Source organism: Globicephala melas, chromosome 6 (genome assembly GCF_963455315.2).
Source record: "Globicephala melas chromosome 6, mGloMel1.2, whole genome shotgun sequence".
In the NCBI taxonomy this organism is placed as follows: Eukaryota; Metazoa; Chordata; class Mammalia; order Artiodactyla; family Delphinidae; genus Globicephala; species Globicephala melas.
In genome coordinates this window covers 31,839,688-31,859,414 of record NC_083319.1, presented here as the reverse complement: position 1 = coordinate 31,859,414, position 19,727 = coordinate 31,839,688, and the positions used below count along the sequence as shown (strand labels likewise).

At 38.3% G+C, this 19,727-nt stretch overlaps 1 protein-coding gene across 3 annotated transcripts in view; it reads left to right on the top strand.

Annotated features, from left to right (window-relative positions):
- The window catches only part of TMEFF1 (transmembrane protein with EGF like and two follistatin like domains 1), a 93,594-nt gene that overhangs the window by 12,604 nt on the left and 61,263 nt on the right, over positions 1-19,727 (top strand). For all 3 annotated transcript variants that reach the window (XM_060300690.2, XM_030829852.2, XM_060300691.2), the window contains exon 2: positions 13,104-13,213. In XM_060300690.2, coding sequence (XP_060156673.1) covers positions 13,104-13,213 — 110 coding nt within the window. The remainder of the gene's footprint in view (positions 1-13,103; positions 13,214-19,727) is intronic.

Here is a 19,727-nt window from a genome sequence, read left to right as displayed (position 1 = left end):
TTGTATGGATAATACCACATTCTGTTTATCCATTCATCACCTGATGGACATTTGGTTTGTTTCTCCTTTTGAGCTATTATGAATAATGCCACTATGAACATTCATGCACACGTTTTTGTGTGCACATATGTTTTCAGTTTTCTTGGGTACATACCTAGGAGTAGAATTGCTGGGTCACATGGTAAGTCTATGTTTAACATTTTGAGGAACTGCCAAACTGTTTTCATAAGTGGCTGCACCGTTTTACATTTTCACCAGCAATGTCTGAGGGCTCTAATTTCTCCATATTCTGGCCAATACTTGTTATTGTCTTTTTTATTATAACCAACCATCTTTTAAGTTCATATATGTTATCCCTCATTTCTCCTATATATGTGATTTCTCTAATGGCGTGTAAATTTTCAATTAAAAAATTAATTAATTTTTGGCTGTGTTGGGTCTTCGTTTCTGTGCCAGGGCTTTCTCTAGTTGCGGCAAGTGGGGGCCACTCTTCATCGCGGTGCATGGGCTTCTCACTATCGCAGCCTCTCTTGTTGGGAGCACAGGTTTCAGACGCGCAGGATCAGTAGTTGTGGCTCACGCGCCTAGTTGTTCAATGGCATGTGGGATCCTCCCAGACCAGGGCTCGAACCCGTGTCCCCTGCATTAGCAGGCAGATTCTCAACCACTGCACCACCAGGGAAGCCCTCAATTTTGTAAAAGCTGAATTGGGAGATAATGTCAACCCATTTACCTCCTCCTTCCCTCTCCCCCCTTTTTTACATTATTAGAAACATTGTTTTAGCAGAACTATTTTCATTATTTTTACTATTAATTCCATCATTAGCTTCTCTCATGGGAGAAACGAAGCATTTAGGATTTTGCATATTTTTCTTCTCATGCACTTTGAAATTCTATGTTTAAATCTTAAAACTCCCTCAGTATTTGCTTTTAGTTTATTAGATGATTTACTGTTAATCTTTTGTTACTATTTGAATCTATTTCCTTTTTACAAGTGTCATGTGTTTTTCATGGCTCAGTAGTTTCATCAGTCTTTGAATTCTAAAGTTCTTAACATATTCTTCTGCCTTCAGAAACTTTTCAGCCATGGCGCCATTTTTCTCATTTTTGTGCAAATATTCTGAGTCTTTCTTTTCCATGGTTTAAAAAAAAAAAGCAAAGAAAAGAAAAAAAAAAGGAAAAAAAAACCCCACACCTTTTTTCTTTGTTATAAAGGCAGTATTTGTTTGATATAAGAAATTTGAGGAATATGGAAAAATGTAAAGAAGAAGTCTGTGATGATTGCCATTCCCCTCTGCAGTATCGTAATGTTTATGCTGAAACGATTTCAATTTATACCAGAAAAAGTTTGAACTTTTTCCTTGATATGGGTGTTTGCTTTGGCATATGCTGTTTAACCTAGAGCCACTATTGTTCACAGGACAGATCTTTTGGAATTTTTCAGTTTACCTTATTTTGCCTTGTCAGCTTTCGTATAATACTGTTTTACAAGTGAATCTAAACTGCTGTTATTTCTATTTCAATTCTGTTGTTTCTAGCCTTATTGTATATTTAGATCCTCTATTGTTCACAAGTCAGCTCAGTCTTTGTTTAGTGTCTTGTGTTCATTTTTTCATAGTTTTTTTCACTTTAAAGTAGTTTGAGATATTTTTTAGGTGGTGCCATTATGTTTACCATTGTTTCCTTCTCCATGTTCAGACCATAAGTGCTTCCTAATTACCATTTAATTAAACTTAGTTTTAAAAAAATTATTCACTATTTTATAACAGTTTGCCATGGTTTAAGGTTGTGGTTGTATCAGAGTTTCTGTCCCAGAGGGGAGAAGTAACCTTTACAGTTTCCAGTGGTCTTTTGTAAAGATGTCATTTAATCTTTGCAACCCTCAGAGGAGTGATTATTATACCCATTTTTACTCTAGGGAACTGGGATTTCTCAGAGAGATTTAGTGTTGGCCAAGATTATATAGTTACTTAATCAAATAATCAAAACTCTGAATCTGGAACTCTTTCTAATGCACCAGAGTTTGTGAAGTCTTTTTAAAGTTCTCTTTTAGAATAGTTAATATCAGTTTCTTCCGTGCCAACTTGCAGGTTGTTTTGTAGATTTCTGTCCTTGTGGGTGACTTCTGGTTTCTGGCTACCTCCCATTCCATTTGGTATTGCAGACACTAAGGAATAATGGTTTGAAATAGAACCAGAGATGGGAATTCCCTGGTGGTCCAGTAGTTAGGACTCAGTACTTTCACTGCTGTGGGCCCAGATTCGATCCCTGGTCAGGGAACTAAGATTCCACAAGCCATGTGGAGCGGCCAAAAAAAGAAAAAAGAAATAGAACCAGAGGGTGTTTTTTTGTATTTAGATTTATTTATTGATATTTTAAATTTTTTGATGGAGGAAATACACTGAATATACATGCAGAATTTTAAAATACTTATGTAAACATAGGGAAGTCCCTATATAATTTTATAACCTGCTTTTTTTCACTTCATAATGGATTTTGGTCTTTCCATATCAGTGTATGTGTTTCTGCTGCATACTTTTATGGCTGCATAATATTTCATCAATACCTTATTTAATTAATTCCCAACATATGGACACTTAGGTTTTTTTCCACTTTGCTGCTATAAAAAAAAAAGCTGATGTTACCAATCTTGTACCTACGTTTTTATATGTTTTGTCTTCTATCCCCATCATAATTTCCTAGGAATAGAATTGTGGGGTTAAGGCATAGAGACAATTAAAATTTCCATGTATACAGCCATATTATCCTGTGAGAGGTTCTGCCAATTTATACTGGTATAGTTGGTTTGAGTGCTCATTTTCCACACCTTCTCCAGAGCTGGTGTTAATAAAAAAATAATAGCAAACACTTAACATAGCACTTACGACGTGTCATGCACTGCTCTCAGTGCTTTCCCTATCTTTATTTAATCCTTCATCAACATTGTGAGATGGGTACTGTTATTGTCCCTAGTGTTATTGTCCCCATTTTACAGATGAGGGAACGGAGGCACAGAGTGGTAAATTACTAAGGTGTCACATAGCTGATAAGTGATAGAGCCAGGATACTGATCTAGGAGGTCTGATTCTAGGGTCTGCCTCTTAAACACTGAATTATAATGCCTGTTCATTTTTTTTTTAATTTAGGTAACGTGATTATTTTTTCTGATTCTTAAACTTTTTAATTTTTTATTGAGATATAAATTCACATAACATAAAACTCACCATTTTATACAATTCAGTGTTTTTTTTAATATATTCAGTTATGCAACCATCACCACTATCTACTATTTAATTACAAAGCATTTCCATTGCCCCCCAAAAGAATTTCCATACCTATTAACAGTCCCAATACTCTTCTGTCCCTGTCCCCTGGCAACCATATAGGACTTCAGTTTATATATCTGTGAGAGTGAAGCACACAGGTTTGCCAAGCTAGTGAGAAATAGTAAGGGAGAGAGTGTTGAAGTTCGAGATCTTTGAAAGGGCTAGAAAGACCCTGGGTACCATTAATACCCAGCTCAAGATCTAGGTATTTCTTTCTGATCCTGCAATAGACTGTCCTCCCCATCACCTTGCCTGAAGCATACTGACATAGAGGAATTTAGAATTGAAGTAGGCAGCAGGGAATGATTGTAGGTGTTGGGGTAGAGGATTGACATGATCAAAGTGGTGTTTAACAAAGGGTGGTTTGGCAGTAGTGTGCAGAATGGGATGAAAAGTATTGGAGTCAGATAATTATGTGGCACATGTGAATTTCCTTCGTTAAATATAGCTTAGAGAACTTTTAGTCATCTCTGCTGCGGATGCTATTTAATATTAATGTAAACTGCTTTTGGTTTTATATCATGAAGTATGAGTGCAGTTTATTTTCCCCCTCATATCTTTATAGCAGAAAATCAGTAATGTAATATGGTTAATTTAGTAAACAAGTTGAAGAGAATTTAATTCCTAATTCATCTCATTTGCTGAGACTGAAGTCAACATTTTTTTTAAAAATAAATTTATTTATTTATGGCTGCATTGATGTTCGTTGCTGCACACGGGCTTTCTCTAGTTGTGGTGCACGGGCTTCTCATTGCGGTGGCCTCCCCTGCTACAGAGCACAGGCTCTAAGGCTCTAGGGCACCCAGGCTTCAATAGCTGTGGCACGTGGGCTCAGTAGCTGTGACGCATGGGCCCAGTCGCTCCGTGGCATGTGGGATCTTCCCGGACCAGGGCTCGAACCCGAGTCCCCTGCATTGGCAGGCGGGCTCCCAACCACTGCACCACCAGGGAAGTCCCTGAAGTCAACATTTCCTAGATAGATCTGTTGTTTGATTTTCAATGATTTGTGTCATTAAAGGTATCTCTCAAACTGGTCTGGGGAAAGAGAAGAAGTGAATCTTTGTTGTATACCTACTTGTTCTAGGTACTGTTGCTTTTTAATACATTATCTCATCTAATCATTACAATACCTAGGGAAGGTGGTATACTCTACAATGTGAAGCACCAACATGTGAACCTGGCCCGTATTGACCCCCAAACTCACACTTTGTCCATTGTATGGCAAGCTGTCTCTGGGGTTGTTTGAAATCACATTGAGTCTTTTCCCCCATTAAATATAACTGGTATAGAAACTTCTAAAGAGAAAAAATCATCCATGTTCAACTGGTGCAAACACAGCCCCTGTTAACCAACTTTTGTTTTTTCCTGGCTGGATTTTCCTATATGTGTTTTATTATTATTTTTTTTTTTGCTGTACGTGGGCCTCTCACTGCTGTGGCCTCTCCCGTTGCGGAGCACAGGCTCTGGACGCGCAGGCTCAGCGGCCATGGCTCACGGGCCCAGGCACTCCGCGGCATGTGGGATCTTCTCGGACCAGGGCACGAACCCGTGTCCCCTGCATCGACAGGTGGACTCTCAACCACTGCGCCACGAGGGAAGCCCCTTATATGTGTTTTTTATACATTAGCTTGGTGTATGTGTATAGCTTTGTCTTCTGCCTTTTCACTTGACATTCATCAGCTATTTCCACATTGCTATATAATATATACAACCTTTTAAACAGCTGTTTAATGTTCCATGGCTGTGTCACACCATTTCCTGGTGATATTTTAATGTTTAAATATTTAAACATTAAATATTCTTAATATTTCCACTGTTTTCAGTGTAGAGATCATGGAACTGTCTTGTAGGCAGTTGGATATGGGGTCGTGAACAAGCTGGGGTGTTTTTGGGAGTGAAAGCATCCTACAGGGGTCCTGTAAGACTGGATTGGTATGCAGGTTTTCCCAAATACTATAAACATCTAGAGAATGAGAATAAACCCATTGACATTTTCTTAAGAACGACGTACAGAGTTTGAACATGTCCTGGAGGGGAGTCAATAAGGAATCAACTGGCGATGAACTGAAAATTTCCACGTGTTGATAAGTACTTAAAGAATACTTATTGTTAAGTATTATTTATTCATTTATAGGACTTTGCCCAACAATGCTCTGAAGGCTGGAAATAGCATTGGCAAAAGCAGATGGAAGTGGCTTAATAAGGTTGGGGAAAAGCAACTGGAGACTTGAGTGGTGGGAGTGCATGAGAATGCTGAGAGAGAAGAAGTAAAATGAGATATCACAATGGGATGGCTGAGGGCAGAATATTTTTATATATAGTAGGAGCCGTCTTGTCTCAGTGCTTTAAGATTTTGGTAGTTGGTTAATCAAAGTTTTTTAAGTGTGGAGTGACAAAATAATTCATAAATGCATGTAGCGTTTTAACTTAAAAATATATATTTATTAAACAGTATTTTGAAAGAGGTCCCAGAATTTTTCTTTGAGAAGAGCTGGAATTTCCCCTTTCTTGAATAAACTAGATTCATAATGCATTGAGTACACATTCCAGTTCTAACGTCTTTAAAAAGGAACTTAAAGACTTGTGGATACAAAAATCTAGGTTTTTATCTTGCCTACACCTAAGGCAATAGCTATTTGTAAAAAGCAACTCATCTTAAGTCTTTCTGTAGAATTCAATTTTGCTTTCATAGAAACAATTTATTTTCACTCTTATGAAGAGTTGAAACCACAGAATTACAATAACAAATACAGTTGGCATACACAAGCTGTATAACATACATAACTGACTCTTGAAGCACAAGAGCTGCTCTCCTGGTTGGAGCTAAAGTACTCGTGAATGTTCTAGAGAGTGACCTAGTAGCCTTGAGGATTCATTGAGCCATGGGCATTGGTTTGTATGTTTTACAGAGAAAAGCACACTTTGGTTAATCTGGAGAGTTGATTAAATTGGGAATAAATTCTAAGAGTGACATGGACTGAGCAGTAGGAGAAGGGAAAAGAAGTGATTAAAAGGGAAGTGGTCAGAGAGTTGGGGGGATAATCAAGATGATTCGTTTGGAAGGGGAGGCCAGGTGTGTCAATTGCTGTAGAAAGGTCAAGAAAAGAGTTGTAAGACTAAGAAAAAAGGTATGGATCTTTAGAGTAGAGGTCATGTTGACCTTTGATAGAGTTTTGATATGAAGGGGGAAGAAGCCAGGCTTTCTAGAGGTTAAGACATTATTAAAGGAGGGGCACCCACTCTGAGCCAGGACTTGACATAAACTTGGAGGCAGTATATTTAGGTCCTCCTATTGAAATGAAAAACAGCCGTAGTAATGTGCAGAGATCTTGCAGATTGCTGCTTATTTGACTTACTTTCTTTGTAATGATTGTGTTAGAGAATTAAATGTAAAGCCTTTCATTTTATCTTTTATAGTGGATCTAACCCGGGGGTGATTTTGTTCCCTAGGGGACGTTTTGTAATGTTGAGACATTTTTGGTTGTTACAGCTGATCCTACTGGCGTCTAGTGAGTGGAGGTCAGGGATGTTGCTGAACATCCTGCAGTGAACAGGATGGCCCCCGCCCCCAACAAAGAAGTAGCTAACCCAAAATGTCAGTAGTGCCGAGACTGAGAAGCCCTCAATTCTGTCGTAACATTTCCAAAGTGAATTCACTTTTGGCTCCTGTAATTTCTAGCTAACTCATAAGATCCTCCAACTACCTTCTGTTTAATTGGAACGGTGGTAGGAAAGTCACATCATTCTGGAGTGCTAATAGGTCTCATTTTGAACTGCAGCCTGAACCTAGTTAGTGCTGCCAAAAGTTGGGGATTCTGGCAGTTCAGGTTCACAGTAAGTAGGGTTCCTTCGCTTACTGTGTATTGTTCCCCAGCTTTGAAATGCTAATGAAAATTGAGACAAGTTTTACATTTAGAGAATTATATGTCTGGCACATTTGTAACCAGAGCAAAGTGTTTCTGTTTTGAGCCACTCTGCTGAGTGATTCCTTGTGTAAAATATTTCTATTTGGAGAACTGAGTTTTGAGGGCCTTAGAAATGGCTCATCCTTTTTGCTGAATTTCCATTTTGGGCTCAGGAAGGCAGGTGTGTAGTTATCATCATCACTGACAGGTAGTAGAGTGCCCTCTTGATGCCTGGTACTGAACAGAATACTTGAAAAGAAGTAACATTCAGAAGATGATCCCAATATAGAATTCCTACTATACTGAGTTTGAGCTAAGGCAGTAGTTCTCAAATTTGGGAGGGGTCAGAGCACCAGAAAGTCGTGACGCTCTTGATAATGTAATTTTATCATGTAAACTGTGATGCTCTTGATAATGTAATTTTATCATGTAAACTGTGATGTAGCACCAGATTATTTAAGACTTTCCTTAGAAATGTTTATCTTAAATTTACATGCAATCATTATGTCAGGATTGTCTTTAACTTACATGTATCAGTGACCTGACCAATAGTGGCTTAAATGATAAGGACTTTATGTGTTCATTTCCCGTAACAGTAAGTCTGGAGGGATGAAATCCAGGGTGGGTGTGGTGATTCCATAATTCTCTCCACACTCTTGCTCCGTCTGTCTGGTCTACCATCTTTAGCTCGTAGCTTTCACCTTCACGCATGTAAGATGGTTTCCACAACCTTAGGCAAGAGGTTTACTTTCCAAGCAGAACAAAGAATGGAATAAGGAAGGAAGAATGGACAGTGCTTATATATCAACTGTGGTACACAACAAGGGATCTGGGGAAATAGATTACTTAGCTGAGTACCTTGTTTCCCAGAACAAAATTGGGGTTCCCTTACTAAGTAAGAAGGAGAGAATAGATCCAAAGTAGGCAATTAGCCACGACGGCCACAATGACAAAACAATTTAAAGTGTATGTTTGTGAGCTTGTGACATTCATGATCTTGTGTTCTCATAAAACACTGTTGGAGGACTTCCCTGGTGGTGCAGTGGTTAAAAATCTGCCTGCTAATGCAGGGGACACGGGTTCGAGCCCTGGTGCGGGAAGATCCCACGTGCCGCGGAGCAGCTAAGCCCGTGTGCCACAACTCCTGAGCCTGTGGTCTAGATGCCGTGCTCTGCAACAAGAGAAGCCACCACAATGAGAAGCCCACGCACCGCAACAAAGGGTAACCCCCGCTCGCCGCAACTAGAGAAAGCCTGTGTGCAGCAACAAAGACCCAACGCAGCCAAAAAAAAAAAAAAGATACATTAAGAAAAATAAAACACTGTTGGAATTTTTCTATTAATATTCTTTACCTATTTGTTGAACATTGGTTTTGTTGACAGCTAGCAAGGAAGTATCTCAGATAGTGAGGGTTTAAGAAATCTAAGTGAAAAAAAAACTCACTTAAAATGAGAACATTCTCTCCATTGAAGCTTTTCCCTTTCAAATGAGAAACTGAAATTCTACTTGATTTTAATGAAGGTACATTATAGTCTAGGACACGAGTTTTCCTAAGGAACATGGTTTGGGAACCACTGATAATTAATATTTATGCATACTATTAAATTATTTGTGTCTCTGCTTTCACTTACATTGTTCATAGATAAGAACATTCTTTTCTCTCTCTTTTAATATTACCACATGTTGTGGGCAATTAAAACAATGCCATTTCTAAATTTTGTGTAATGATACTATCTATATTAGTTTTATAATCAGAAAAAGTGTTACTAATTTTTCAAGGTCAGTGCAAGTCTTGCCATCTTTGACACTGCACCCTATACTTCAAATCTATTTTTATTTCCTACTTCTTGAAACTCCTAGAGCAAACATAGTCTGTACAACACAATTTCCCCCTTATTATAGACTATATTTATATTGAATTAATCACTTATTGTTCCACATGTTATTAGCAAGATCATAAGCTCCCTGTTATGTTCTTTCCAGTGTATCCCAAATTCTTAGCATAATATTAGATACATAGGAGATACATAATTGCTTCCTGATCAACTAACTACATAATCACATTTACCACATTAACACACATGAAAATAGCATGGATTTGATAGCAAGATAGGTGTAAAATAAAACATGACAAGTAACCAGTATAATCAGAATTTCATGACTTTTCACCCTTACCTGTTAATGTAGGACCTCTAGCTCCCACAGAATGCCTCCTTGCCAAGTTTAATTTTGGAGTTACCCAGGGGTGTACCATGTAGGCTCACTAATGTATTCTGGCCGCTGCCACACAGCATGTCTTGTTTTTCTTGTGATGTTAGCTGCCCCTGAAGTTGCGCATTGGTACCTGCCCCTAGACATCAGAGGTGCACCTTGGAGCCTGACACCACTGTCTCCTTGGCTTTGTGCTGGCCTGCCCAGGTGTGCTGCGCCAGGGGTGGTGAGGTGTCCTAGCCCCTTTTCTACCCCTCTTATATCTTGTCATGTGGGTATCAAAGTGGAGCTCTTTGTGTCTTGTTGCCTCAGAGCTTTGTTTGGTTTTTTTTTTTTTTTTTTTTTTTTGGTGGTACGCGGGCCTCTCATAAAACACTGTTGGAGGACTTCCCTGGTGGTGCAGTGGTTAAAAATCTGCCTGCCAATGCAGGGGACACGGGTTCGAGCCCTGGTGCGGGAAGATCCCACGTGCCGCGGAGCAGCTAAGCCCGTTGCTGCGGAGCACAGGCTCCGAACGCGCAGGCTCAGTGGCCACGGCTCACGGGCCCAGCCGCTCCGCGGCATGTGGGATCTTCCTGGACCAGGGCACGAACTCGTGTCCCCTGCATCGGCAGGCGAACCCCCAACCACTGCGCCACCAGGGAAGCCCTGTTTTTGTTTTTAACTTTTATTGAAGTATAGTTGATTTACAATGTTGTGTTAGTTTAAGGTGTACAGCAAAGTGAATCAGTTATACATGTATCCACTTTTTTTTTTTTACATTCTTTTCCCATGTAGGCCCTTACGAGAGTATTGAGTAGAGTTCCCTGTGCTATATACAACAGGTTCTTATTAGTTGTCTATTTTATACATAGTAGTGTGTATATGTCAATCCCAATCTCCCAATTTATCCCTCCCCCCCATCCCCTGGTAACCATATGTTTGTTTTCTACATTCGTGACTCTACTTCTTTTTTGTAATAAGTTCATTTGTACCCTTTTTTTTGAGATTCCACATATAAGCGATATCATATGATATTTGTCTTTCTGTGTCTGACTTACTTCACTCAGTGTGACAATCTCTAGGTCCACCCATGTTGCTGCAAATGGCATTATTTCTGTTCTTTTTTATGGCTGAGTAATATTCCATTGTATATATGTACCACATCTTCTTTTTCCATTCCTCTGTTGATGGACATTTAGGTTGCTTCCATGTCCTGGCTATTGTAAATAGTGCTGCAGTGAACATTGGGGTGCATGTATCTTTTTGAATTACGGTTTTCTCCAGCTATGTGCCCAGGAGTGGGATTGTTTGGGTGCTTCAGAGTTTTTAGTGAAAGGCATTCTTTAGTTTCTCATTGTTAGCCTCTCGGTCTCGTCATGATGACCCTTTGGGGCAGTCTGGATGAGATACCACCCTGTGCTTGGGATCACTCCTCCTTTCCAACCAAGGCTTTGTTTATCAGGCTGAGCTTTTCTGCCTCACTTTAGTAAGGATGATTATTCTCTAAAAATGTTCCTTCGTCCCTCATGCAAACAGATGCTTGAACAACTCTCACAGAGATGTGAGAATCTTAGTGGCAGGGAGGGTTTAGGCTCTAGATTGCAATCTCGTTGCACTTTTAAAATGCAACAGGTAAAACATTGCAACTCAAAAGAATCTCAAGCCAGGATAGCAAGTCTTAACTCAGAGCATGATCTTGACCCATGGACAAAATAAAAACTTTGTTCTTGTTTGGTATGTGTGATTGTATTGGAACCCAGTGTGAACTTTAAGGCTACAAAGAAAAGAAATAAGAGAAATACACTAAATTTTATTTCTCAAATTGTGCAATTGTTTTTATTTCTATGGTCCCTTAAATTGATGAAGCCTGTGGTTGAGCAAAGATATTATGCATTCTTATCTTCTTTTCCAGAGCAGTTCTTTATTAATGTATAGTTATCTTCCTTGGGTTTTACAATGTACATTAGACAGTAATTGGAACCCGGACCTTGTGCAGGTTCCCAGTAGGAATGTAGGCAGATTGAAAAAAGCAACACCCACACTTAAGATTGAGCCTCAGGAGCTAATGCAAGAGGTTAAGCGGGGAAGAGAAGAACAAGCAAAAAGTGGGAGTTGAGGAAAACCAAGAACATAAAGCCTCCAGAGCCAGGATGAAAGAATAGAAAGATGGTCATTTGTGCCTTGAATAGTGAGAGAAACAGAGAGAGCAACAAAACAGCTGCATTAGTTTCCTGTAGTTTTCATTTCTACTCATGTTTTTTTTTTTTAAATTTTACACATATGCTTGAACTTTAGAGCAATCCAATTTTGTGCACCTGATATCCACTTAAGGAAAAGAAGAAAAAATTTTTGTAACCAATAGTTACATAGACATATGCTTACTTTAGTGCAGTGCTTGGTGCAGAGTGGCTTCTCAAATAAGTACTGTGACTTTCAACTCCTTGTGTATTTAGGTACTTGACTGCCAGCTCGTTGGAGGGTCAGCTAGGAGGAGGAGACCTGAGACACATTGCAGAGCACTGAGGACAAGTGGGGCAGAGAGAGGAAATGATGGTCAACCAGGACAGATGTCACTAGATAGAGAAGTAGAACGTCCTTGACTCAGTCCACCGAGTCCTGATTTGAAGTCTAGAAGTAGAAAACAACCAGGGAGGAAGGATTGCTGGAGAAAAGCTCGCTGAGATCTGTTTGCCAAGACCTTGTCTCCATCTAGAGCTTCATGAGATCTTGTGCTCTTTCCAGAGTCTCTCAGCTATTGAGCCACAGGGTCAGAAGCTAACTTAGGCCTCTCTGCTCCCAGACTCATGAGTTCACCTCTACACTGGGATGAATTTTTAAGCAACCATTTGTTTACTGTTTGTATAAGTGCATTTGTTGTTACAGCTCTCATTCCCAGTAGGGAGGATATGAAAATTGTCTTTGTAGTGGTTTTCACCCAATTCCATGTGATTGGCTGCTTTACTTAGCATTAACCTGGAAGCAGTTTATTACGTTTCCTAGAGAGATTATTTTGATAGTTCCAGAATAAGACTGACAGTTTTGGAACAGGCACAGAATGACCACAGAATACTAGTATTATTGATAGGCTCTGCTTCCTGTGGTAGTAAAATTAAATCAGTCATTTAAAAAATTTAAGTTGAGAAAGATTTTGAATCTTTCTTTGCATGTAAATGCTCCATATGTTCCTGTTGTATGAGATTCAAGCTTACTTCATAATTCTTTTGTAATTAAAACTGTTTATTTGTTCTAGAGTGAATAATGATCATCCAAAACTTATTTTGGGTACCAGAAGAATCAAGATTCTTTTTAGTTATTATTTTTTATCCTTAAAAGTAACTTAAACACTAAAAAAATAATCTAAAATGTTAAGACAGTAGTAAGAAGACTGTCTTAAGCTCTTGGCAGGAAAAATATAAAGATTCTTTGGATTTATCTTTGGGAATTATATGAAATCCTGAGTTTTATTTTTCTTTGCTTTTATATACTTTTAGGCATATTATTATGTAGGACTCTCTTTGCAGAATCTTGAACATTTTGTGTCCAGTAGAACTTGTTTTTTGTATGTTGTGTCTTATTATTATACTTGTGAATGAGGTGTAAAGATTTTTTCTTTCATCTATATATGTACCTTTGGATAAAAAAGACAAATATATATGAAACAATGTTTCCTCTTTTACAGAATTAAATGTGAGGGAATCTGATATAAGAGTTTGTGATGAATCATCGTGTAAATATGGAGGAGTCTGTAAAGAAGATGGAGATGGTTTGAAATGTGCATGTCAATTTCAGGTAAGGAAATCAAATCTCTTTTCAAAATTTTACATTTGTCATGTTTTGTAATTCCACATTTTTCAAATTAAAAAGCTTATTAAAACACCTTGAACCCCACAAGAAATTTGGGTTGACAGCCCACTGATTCTTTTTTGTCAGATGAAGCACTCTTATTTGTACCTTCCATGCTTCTTTTCTTGAATTACGGGGGCAGACTGGCTCTAATAGAATGTGAAAATGCCTTGAAAAATATATTACAGTTCTATTCAAATGTAAGGTATAATTGTCACTGAAAGGAAATAAAGTACAGATTGCAGTAGAGTCACTTATTTAAAATGTTGGCCTTTTTTCCCCATTTCCTTCTCTTTCTAGTCTATCTCCCTTCCATTCTTATTTGTTGCTGTCTCATCTTTTTAGGCCAAAGAACATGACTGATTTGGTACCTCAGGGTAGATCAGGGTTAGTGATGGACTAGAAAGGGGAACCTCAAACCAAGTGTGAATATCTTTGCTTTTCAAATGCTGTTTTAGTTGTGATTTTGTTGTTTAAAAACACAAAAGGAATGGAAATGAAATGTGTTACATTCAATTCTTCTTCTTCTTTTTTTTTTTTTTGGCTGCACCACCTGGCTTAAGGGATCTTAGTTCCCTGACCAGGGATTGAACCTGCACCCTAGGCAGTGAAAGCGCACAGTCCTAACCACTGGACCACCAGGGAATTCCCTCAATTCTTTTTTGTTGTTTATTTTCCGTGATTAAGTTATAATCTGGCTTCAGAATATTGTTCACAAGATGGTCCCTTATTAAGGATTTGAGATGAGACAAAGAAGGAACTAGAATTTTTTAAACTCATAATCTTATTCTAACTGTACCCACATTTTGGATTTTAAAGGTAGGAAAGGGAACAGATCAGGAATAAAAGCATAGGATAGTCAGTTACTTCTAGTAACCCTATAACTTCAGGCATGTTTTTGTATGATCCATCAGAAAAGAGAAGGCGTATTTCCCACCCTTTCTTATGATATTGTAATGAGAATTAAAATCAGAAAGGGAGCTTGAATATGAAGCCTTTTTGAAAACTATTAACTATCATGTTTATTTTCATTAAAAGAAGTAGAAATTTTAAGTAAAGGAGGAAGTGTTGGGGAGTGTACTGTTGACCAGCCAAAAAGGTTGTTCTTGGTCAAAAGGGACTTTACAGTCCACTATTTATTCACACTAGCCACCTTTGAAGTCGCTTAGCTAACCTTGTGCCCATCCCTCCATGGTTGCTCATGTAACAATAGTCAGGCCAGTGTAACTACTATATATAAAATAGATAATCAACATGGACCTACTGTATAGCACAGGGAACTCTATTCAGTAATAACCTACATGGGAGAAGAATCTGAAAAAGAATGGATATATGTATACGTATAACTGAATCACTTTGCTGTACACCTGAAACTGACACAAAATTGTACATCAACTATATTCTAATATAAAATAAAAATTAAGTTAAAAAATAGGTGGTGATGTGTCTGACTGCCCTCCTTCTCCCTAAACCTTCTTAAAAATGATAGTAACTAATGTGGGCTTCTTTCCTTAAAAGAAGGTGTTGGTGTACATGGTGTATACCAAGCCCTCGTGAACTTTTACTTCTTCCTATTCTTCACGTTATATAGGTTTTATTGACCTATCTCAAGGGTCACTAATCCTTTCTTCTGTCATCTCCATTCTGCCCATCCAGTGAGTCTTTAATTTCAGATATTTTATTAAGAATTTATAGTTTCTATTTATCTGAGATTTCCTGTCTTTTCATTCATTACAAGAATATTTTCCTTGAGCATAGATATTGCTGCTTTAAAAATCTTTGCCAATTTCAATGTCTGGGACATCTTAGGGATCATCTCTGTTGATTGCCTTTTCATTTGAGAATACATTATATTTTCTTGTGTTTTTATTCATATTTATTTTGAATATATCCTACACATTGTGAATGATATGTTTTCGAGTGTTTGAATTATGTTCCTCTGAGTATTGTCATTTTTGAAACAGTTAAATTGGCTGAACTTACACTGCAGACTCTGTTTTTCCTGTTGGGGGTAGAAACACAAATATCATTTCTTTTAGTCTTAGCTGGGCTACTTGGAGTGTGCCTCATGAGTGCTTGGTTCAGAGGTCAGCCACAGAATCTGGGACTCTGTGCTCCCTCTCTCCTTTCTGGGATTTTCTCTCTCACTTTCCAGTGGCTTTGGTTCTTCATGCCACAAAGATTGCAGGTTTTTGTTGGTGTTTCAGGCATCCTGTATGGGGAAAACTGGGGCTGTTCCCTTCTTCCAACTGTCTTATATTTCCTTAGGTTAAATTCTTTGACATGGAATTGTTGGGCCAATGAGATGTTCATGTACAGATTAACATTCTCACTAAGAGCAGTGTATCAGGCTGCTTGTCTCCTTTCAACCTCTTGGTAGTGGATTTTGTCAGTCCTTTAAAATTATATAAATCTGAAAGGGAAAAAGCTTTTTTATTTGCATTTGATTACTAGGGAAATTAGAAATGTGCCATAAACTTATTGACCATTTTTTGTGAATTAATATTTCATATTCTTTGTTCATTTTTAGTATTTTCTTTTTCCCTTGTGTCGATTTGGGCAGACATGTGTATACACTATATATAATATACTATTTGTGTCCTTAAAATATTGCTTACTGTGCTGAGCATTTTATATCCATTGACTATTCTAAATATTTTATATATATATATATAAGTTTACATAACTCATAAACTCTCATGAGAACCTGTGATGTAGGTTCCATTTTGATACATTTTTTAGAAGAGTGATATATGCCCATAGTAAGCAACTGAAACATTTTATAAGATATATAATATAATGAAAAAATGTCTTCCTTCCATTCTAGAATACCAGTTGCAACATCTGTGAATTCTTAAACTTCCTTCTAGAAATATTCTGTTATACAAACACATAGGTGTTTTAATTTCTCTTTTAAGTACTAAATCACTTAATAGTATTTACCTTAGAGATGGTTACTTTTAGTTTATATAGATTAATAAAAAGAGTTCTGTGTTTTAAAAAAGTTATCCTAGTGTCATTTTAATTTTCATTTTGTTTATATTTTCTGATATAAAGAAGTTTAAAATTTTCATTTCATATTTATATTTGTCTTTATGATTCTGCTGTTCATTCTTTGAAAGTCTTTCTCTGCAACTCTAAGATTATGAAGCCTTTTTGACCTTTTGACCAGCTAGAGAATCTTCTCATGATCTGTCTGGAATCCCTTGTATTCTTACCTTGCGGCAAAGCAAGAAAGGAAAATAAAAGTTAGGAGTTTAGATTGGTAGACATTTATCCAGTGCTTACTTTGTGCTAGGCACTAGGCTAGGTGCTAGGGATATAAGGATGTTTCAAGACAAGTTGCTTGCCTTATAGGAGCAAACTGCCTAAGGGCTTATAGTGTGATTTGATCCTGCTGCTGAGCGAACCTTCCTTTGACTCCTCTGCCTTCTTACAAGCTTATAAATCTGTTCAAGTTAGACTTAGGTTTGTGCCAGTTTAAGAACAATGACCTCACATGCCCATTAAACACTACTCTGCCGAATGCTTTAGCAGTATCTTTCGATTCATTTAAAAACCTTGCTTATGAGGAGATTGGTTCAAGATGTCGGAGTAGAAGGACATGTGCTCACTCCCTCCTGCGAGAACACATGAATCACAGCTAACTGCTGAACAGTCATCGATAGGAAGACACTGGAACTCACCAAAAAAGATACCCCATGTTCAAAGACAAAGGAGAAGCCACAACGAGATGGTAGGAGGGGCGCAATCACAATAAAATCAAATCCCATAACTGCTGGGTGGGTGACTCACAAACTGGAGAACAGTTATACCACAGAAGTCCACCCACTGGAGTGAAGGTTCTGAGCCCCACATCAGGCTTCCCAACCTGGGGGTCTAGCAACGGGAGAAGGAATTCCCAGAGAATCAGACTTTGAAGACTAGTGGGATTTGATTGCAGGACTTCTACAGGACTGGGAGAAACAGACTCCACTCTTGGAGGGCACACACAAAGTAGTGTGTGTATCAGGACCCAGGGAGAAGGAGCAGTGACCCCACTGGAGACTGAACCAGACCTACATGCTAGTGTTGGAACGTCTCCTGCAGAGGCGGGGGGTGGCTGTGGCTCACTGTGAGGACAAGGACACTGGCAGCAGAAGTTCTGGGAAGTACTCCTTGGCATGAGCCCTCCCAAAGCTGGCCATTTGCCCCACCAAAGAGCCTGTAGCCTCCAGTGCTGGGTCACCTCAGGCCAAACAACCAACAGGGAGGGAACTCAGCCCCACCCATCAGCAGACAATCAGATTAAAGTTTTACTGAGCTTTGCCCACCAGAGCAACACCCAGCTCTACCCACCACCAGTCCCTCCCATCAGGAAACTTGCACAAGCCTCTTAGATAGCCTCATCCACCAGAGGGCAGACAGCAGAAGCAAGAACTACAATCCTGCCTGTGGATGAAAACCACATTCACAGAAAGACAGACAAAATGAAAGGCAGAGGACTATGTACCAGATGAAGGAACAAGATAAAACCCCAGAAAAACAACTAAATGAACTGGAGCTAGGCAACCTTCCAGATAAAGAATTCAGAATAATGATAGTGAAGATGATCCAGGACCTCGGAAAAAGAATAGAGGCAAAGATCGAGAAGATGCAATAAATGTTTAACAAAGAGCTAGAAGAATTAAAGAACAAACACCTAGGAGAATTAAAGAACAAACAAACAAACGAGATGAACAATACAATAACTGAAATGAAAAATAAAATAGAAGGAATCAGTGGCAGAATAACTGAAGCAGAAGAATGGATAAATGACCTGGAAGACAGAATGGTGGAATTCAATGCCATGGAACAGAATAAAGAGAAAAGAATGAAAAGAAATGAATACAGCCTAAGAGATCTCTGGGACAACATGAAATGCACCAATATTCACATTATAGCGGTCTCAGAAGGAGAAGAGAGAGAGAAAGGACCTGAGAAAATATTTGAAGAGATTACAGTGGAAAACTTCCCTAACACGGAAATAGCCACCCAAGTCCAGGAAACGCAGAGAGTCCCAGGCAGGATAAACCCAAGGAGAAACATGCCGAGACACATAGTAATCAAACTGACAAAAATTAAAGACAAAGAAAAATTATTAAAAGCAACAAGGGAAAAATGACAAATAACATACAAGTGGACTCCCATAAGGTTAACAGGTGATTTCTTAGCAGAAACTCTACAAGCCAGAAGGGAGTGGCACAATATATTTAATGTGCTGAAAGGGAAGAACCTACAACCAAGATTACTCTACCTAGCAAGGATCTCATTCAGATTCGATGGAGAAATCAAAAGCTTTACAGACAAGCAAAAGCTAAGAGAATTCAGCACCACCAAACCAGCTCTACACCAAATGCTAAAGGAACTTCTCTAAGTGGGAAACACAAAAGAAGAGAAGAACCTACAAAAACAAACCCATAACAATTAAGAAAATAGTAATAGGAACATACATATTGATAATTACCTTAAACACAAATGGATTAAATGCTCCAACCAAAAGACACAGGCTTGCTGAATGGCTACCAAAACAAGACCCATATATATGCTGTCTACAAGAGACCCACTTCAGACCTAGGGACATATACAGACTGAAAGTGAGGGGATGGAAAAAGATGTTCCATGCAAATGGAAATCAAAAGAAAGCTGGAGTAGCAATATTCATATCAGATAAAATAGACTTTAAAATAAAGAATTTTACAAGAGACAAGGAAGGACACTACATAATTGTAGTAGGGATCAATCCAAGAAGAAGATATAACAGTTATAAATCTCAGTACATAAGGCAACTGCTAACAGCTATAAAAGAGGAAATCGACAGTAACACGGTCATAGTGGGGGAGTTTATTAACACCTCACTTACACCAATGGACAGATCATCCAGACAGAGAATTAATAAGGAAACACAAGCTTTAAATGACACAATAGACCAGATAGATTTAATTGATATTTATAGGCCATTCCATCTGAAAACAGCAGATTACACTTTCTTCTCAAGTGCACATGAACATTCTCCAGGATAGATCACATCTTGGGTCACAGATCAAGCCTCGGTAAATTTAAGAAAATTGAAATCATATTGAGCATATTTTAGGACCACCATGCTTTGAGATTAGAAATCAGTTACAGGGAAAAAAGCATAAAAAATACAAACACATAGTGGCTAAACAATACGTTACTAAATAACCAAGAAATCACTGAAGAAATCAAAGAGGAAATAAAAACATACCTAAAGACAAATGACAACAAAAATACGACGATCCAAAACCTATGGGATGCAGCAAAAGCAGTTCTAAGAGGGAAGTTTATAGCAATACAATCCTACCTCAAGAAACAAGAAAAATCTCAAATAAACGATCTAACCTTACACCTAAAGGAACTAGAGAAAGAACAAACAAAACCCAAAGGTAGTAGAAGAAAGAAATCATAAAGACCAGAGCAG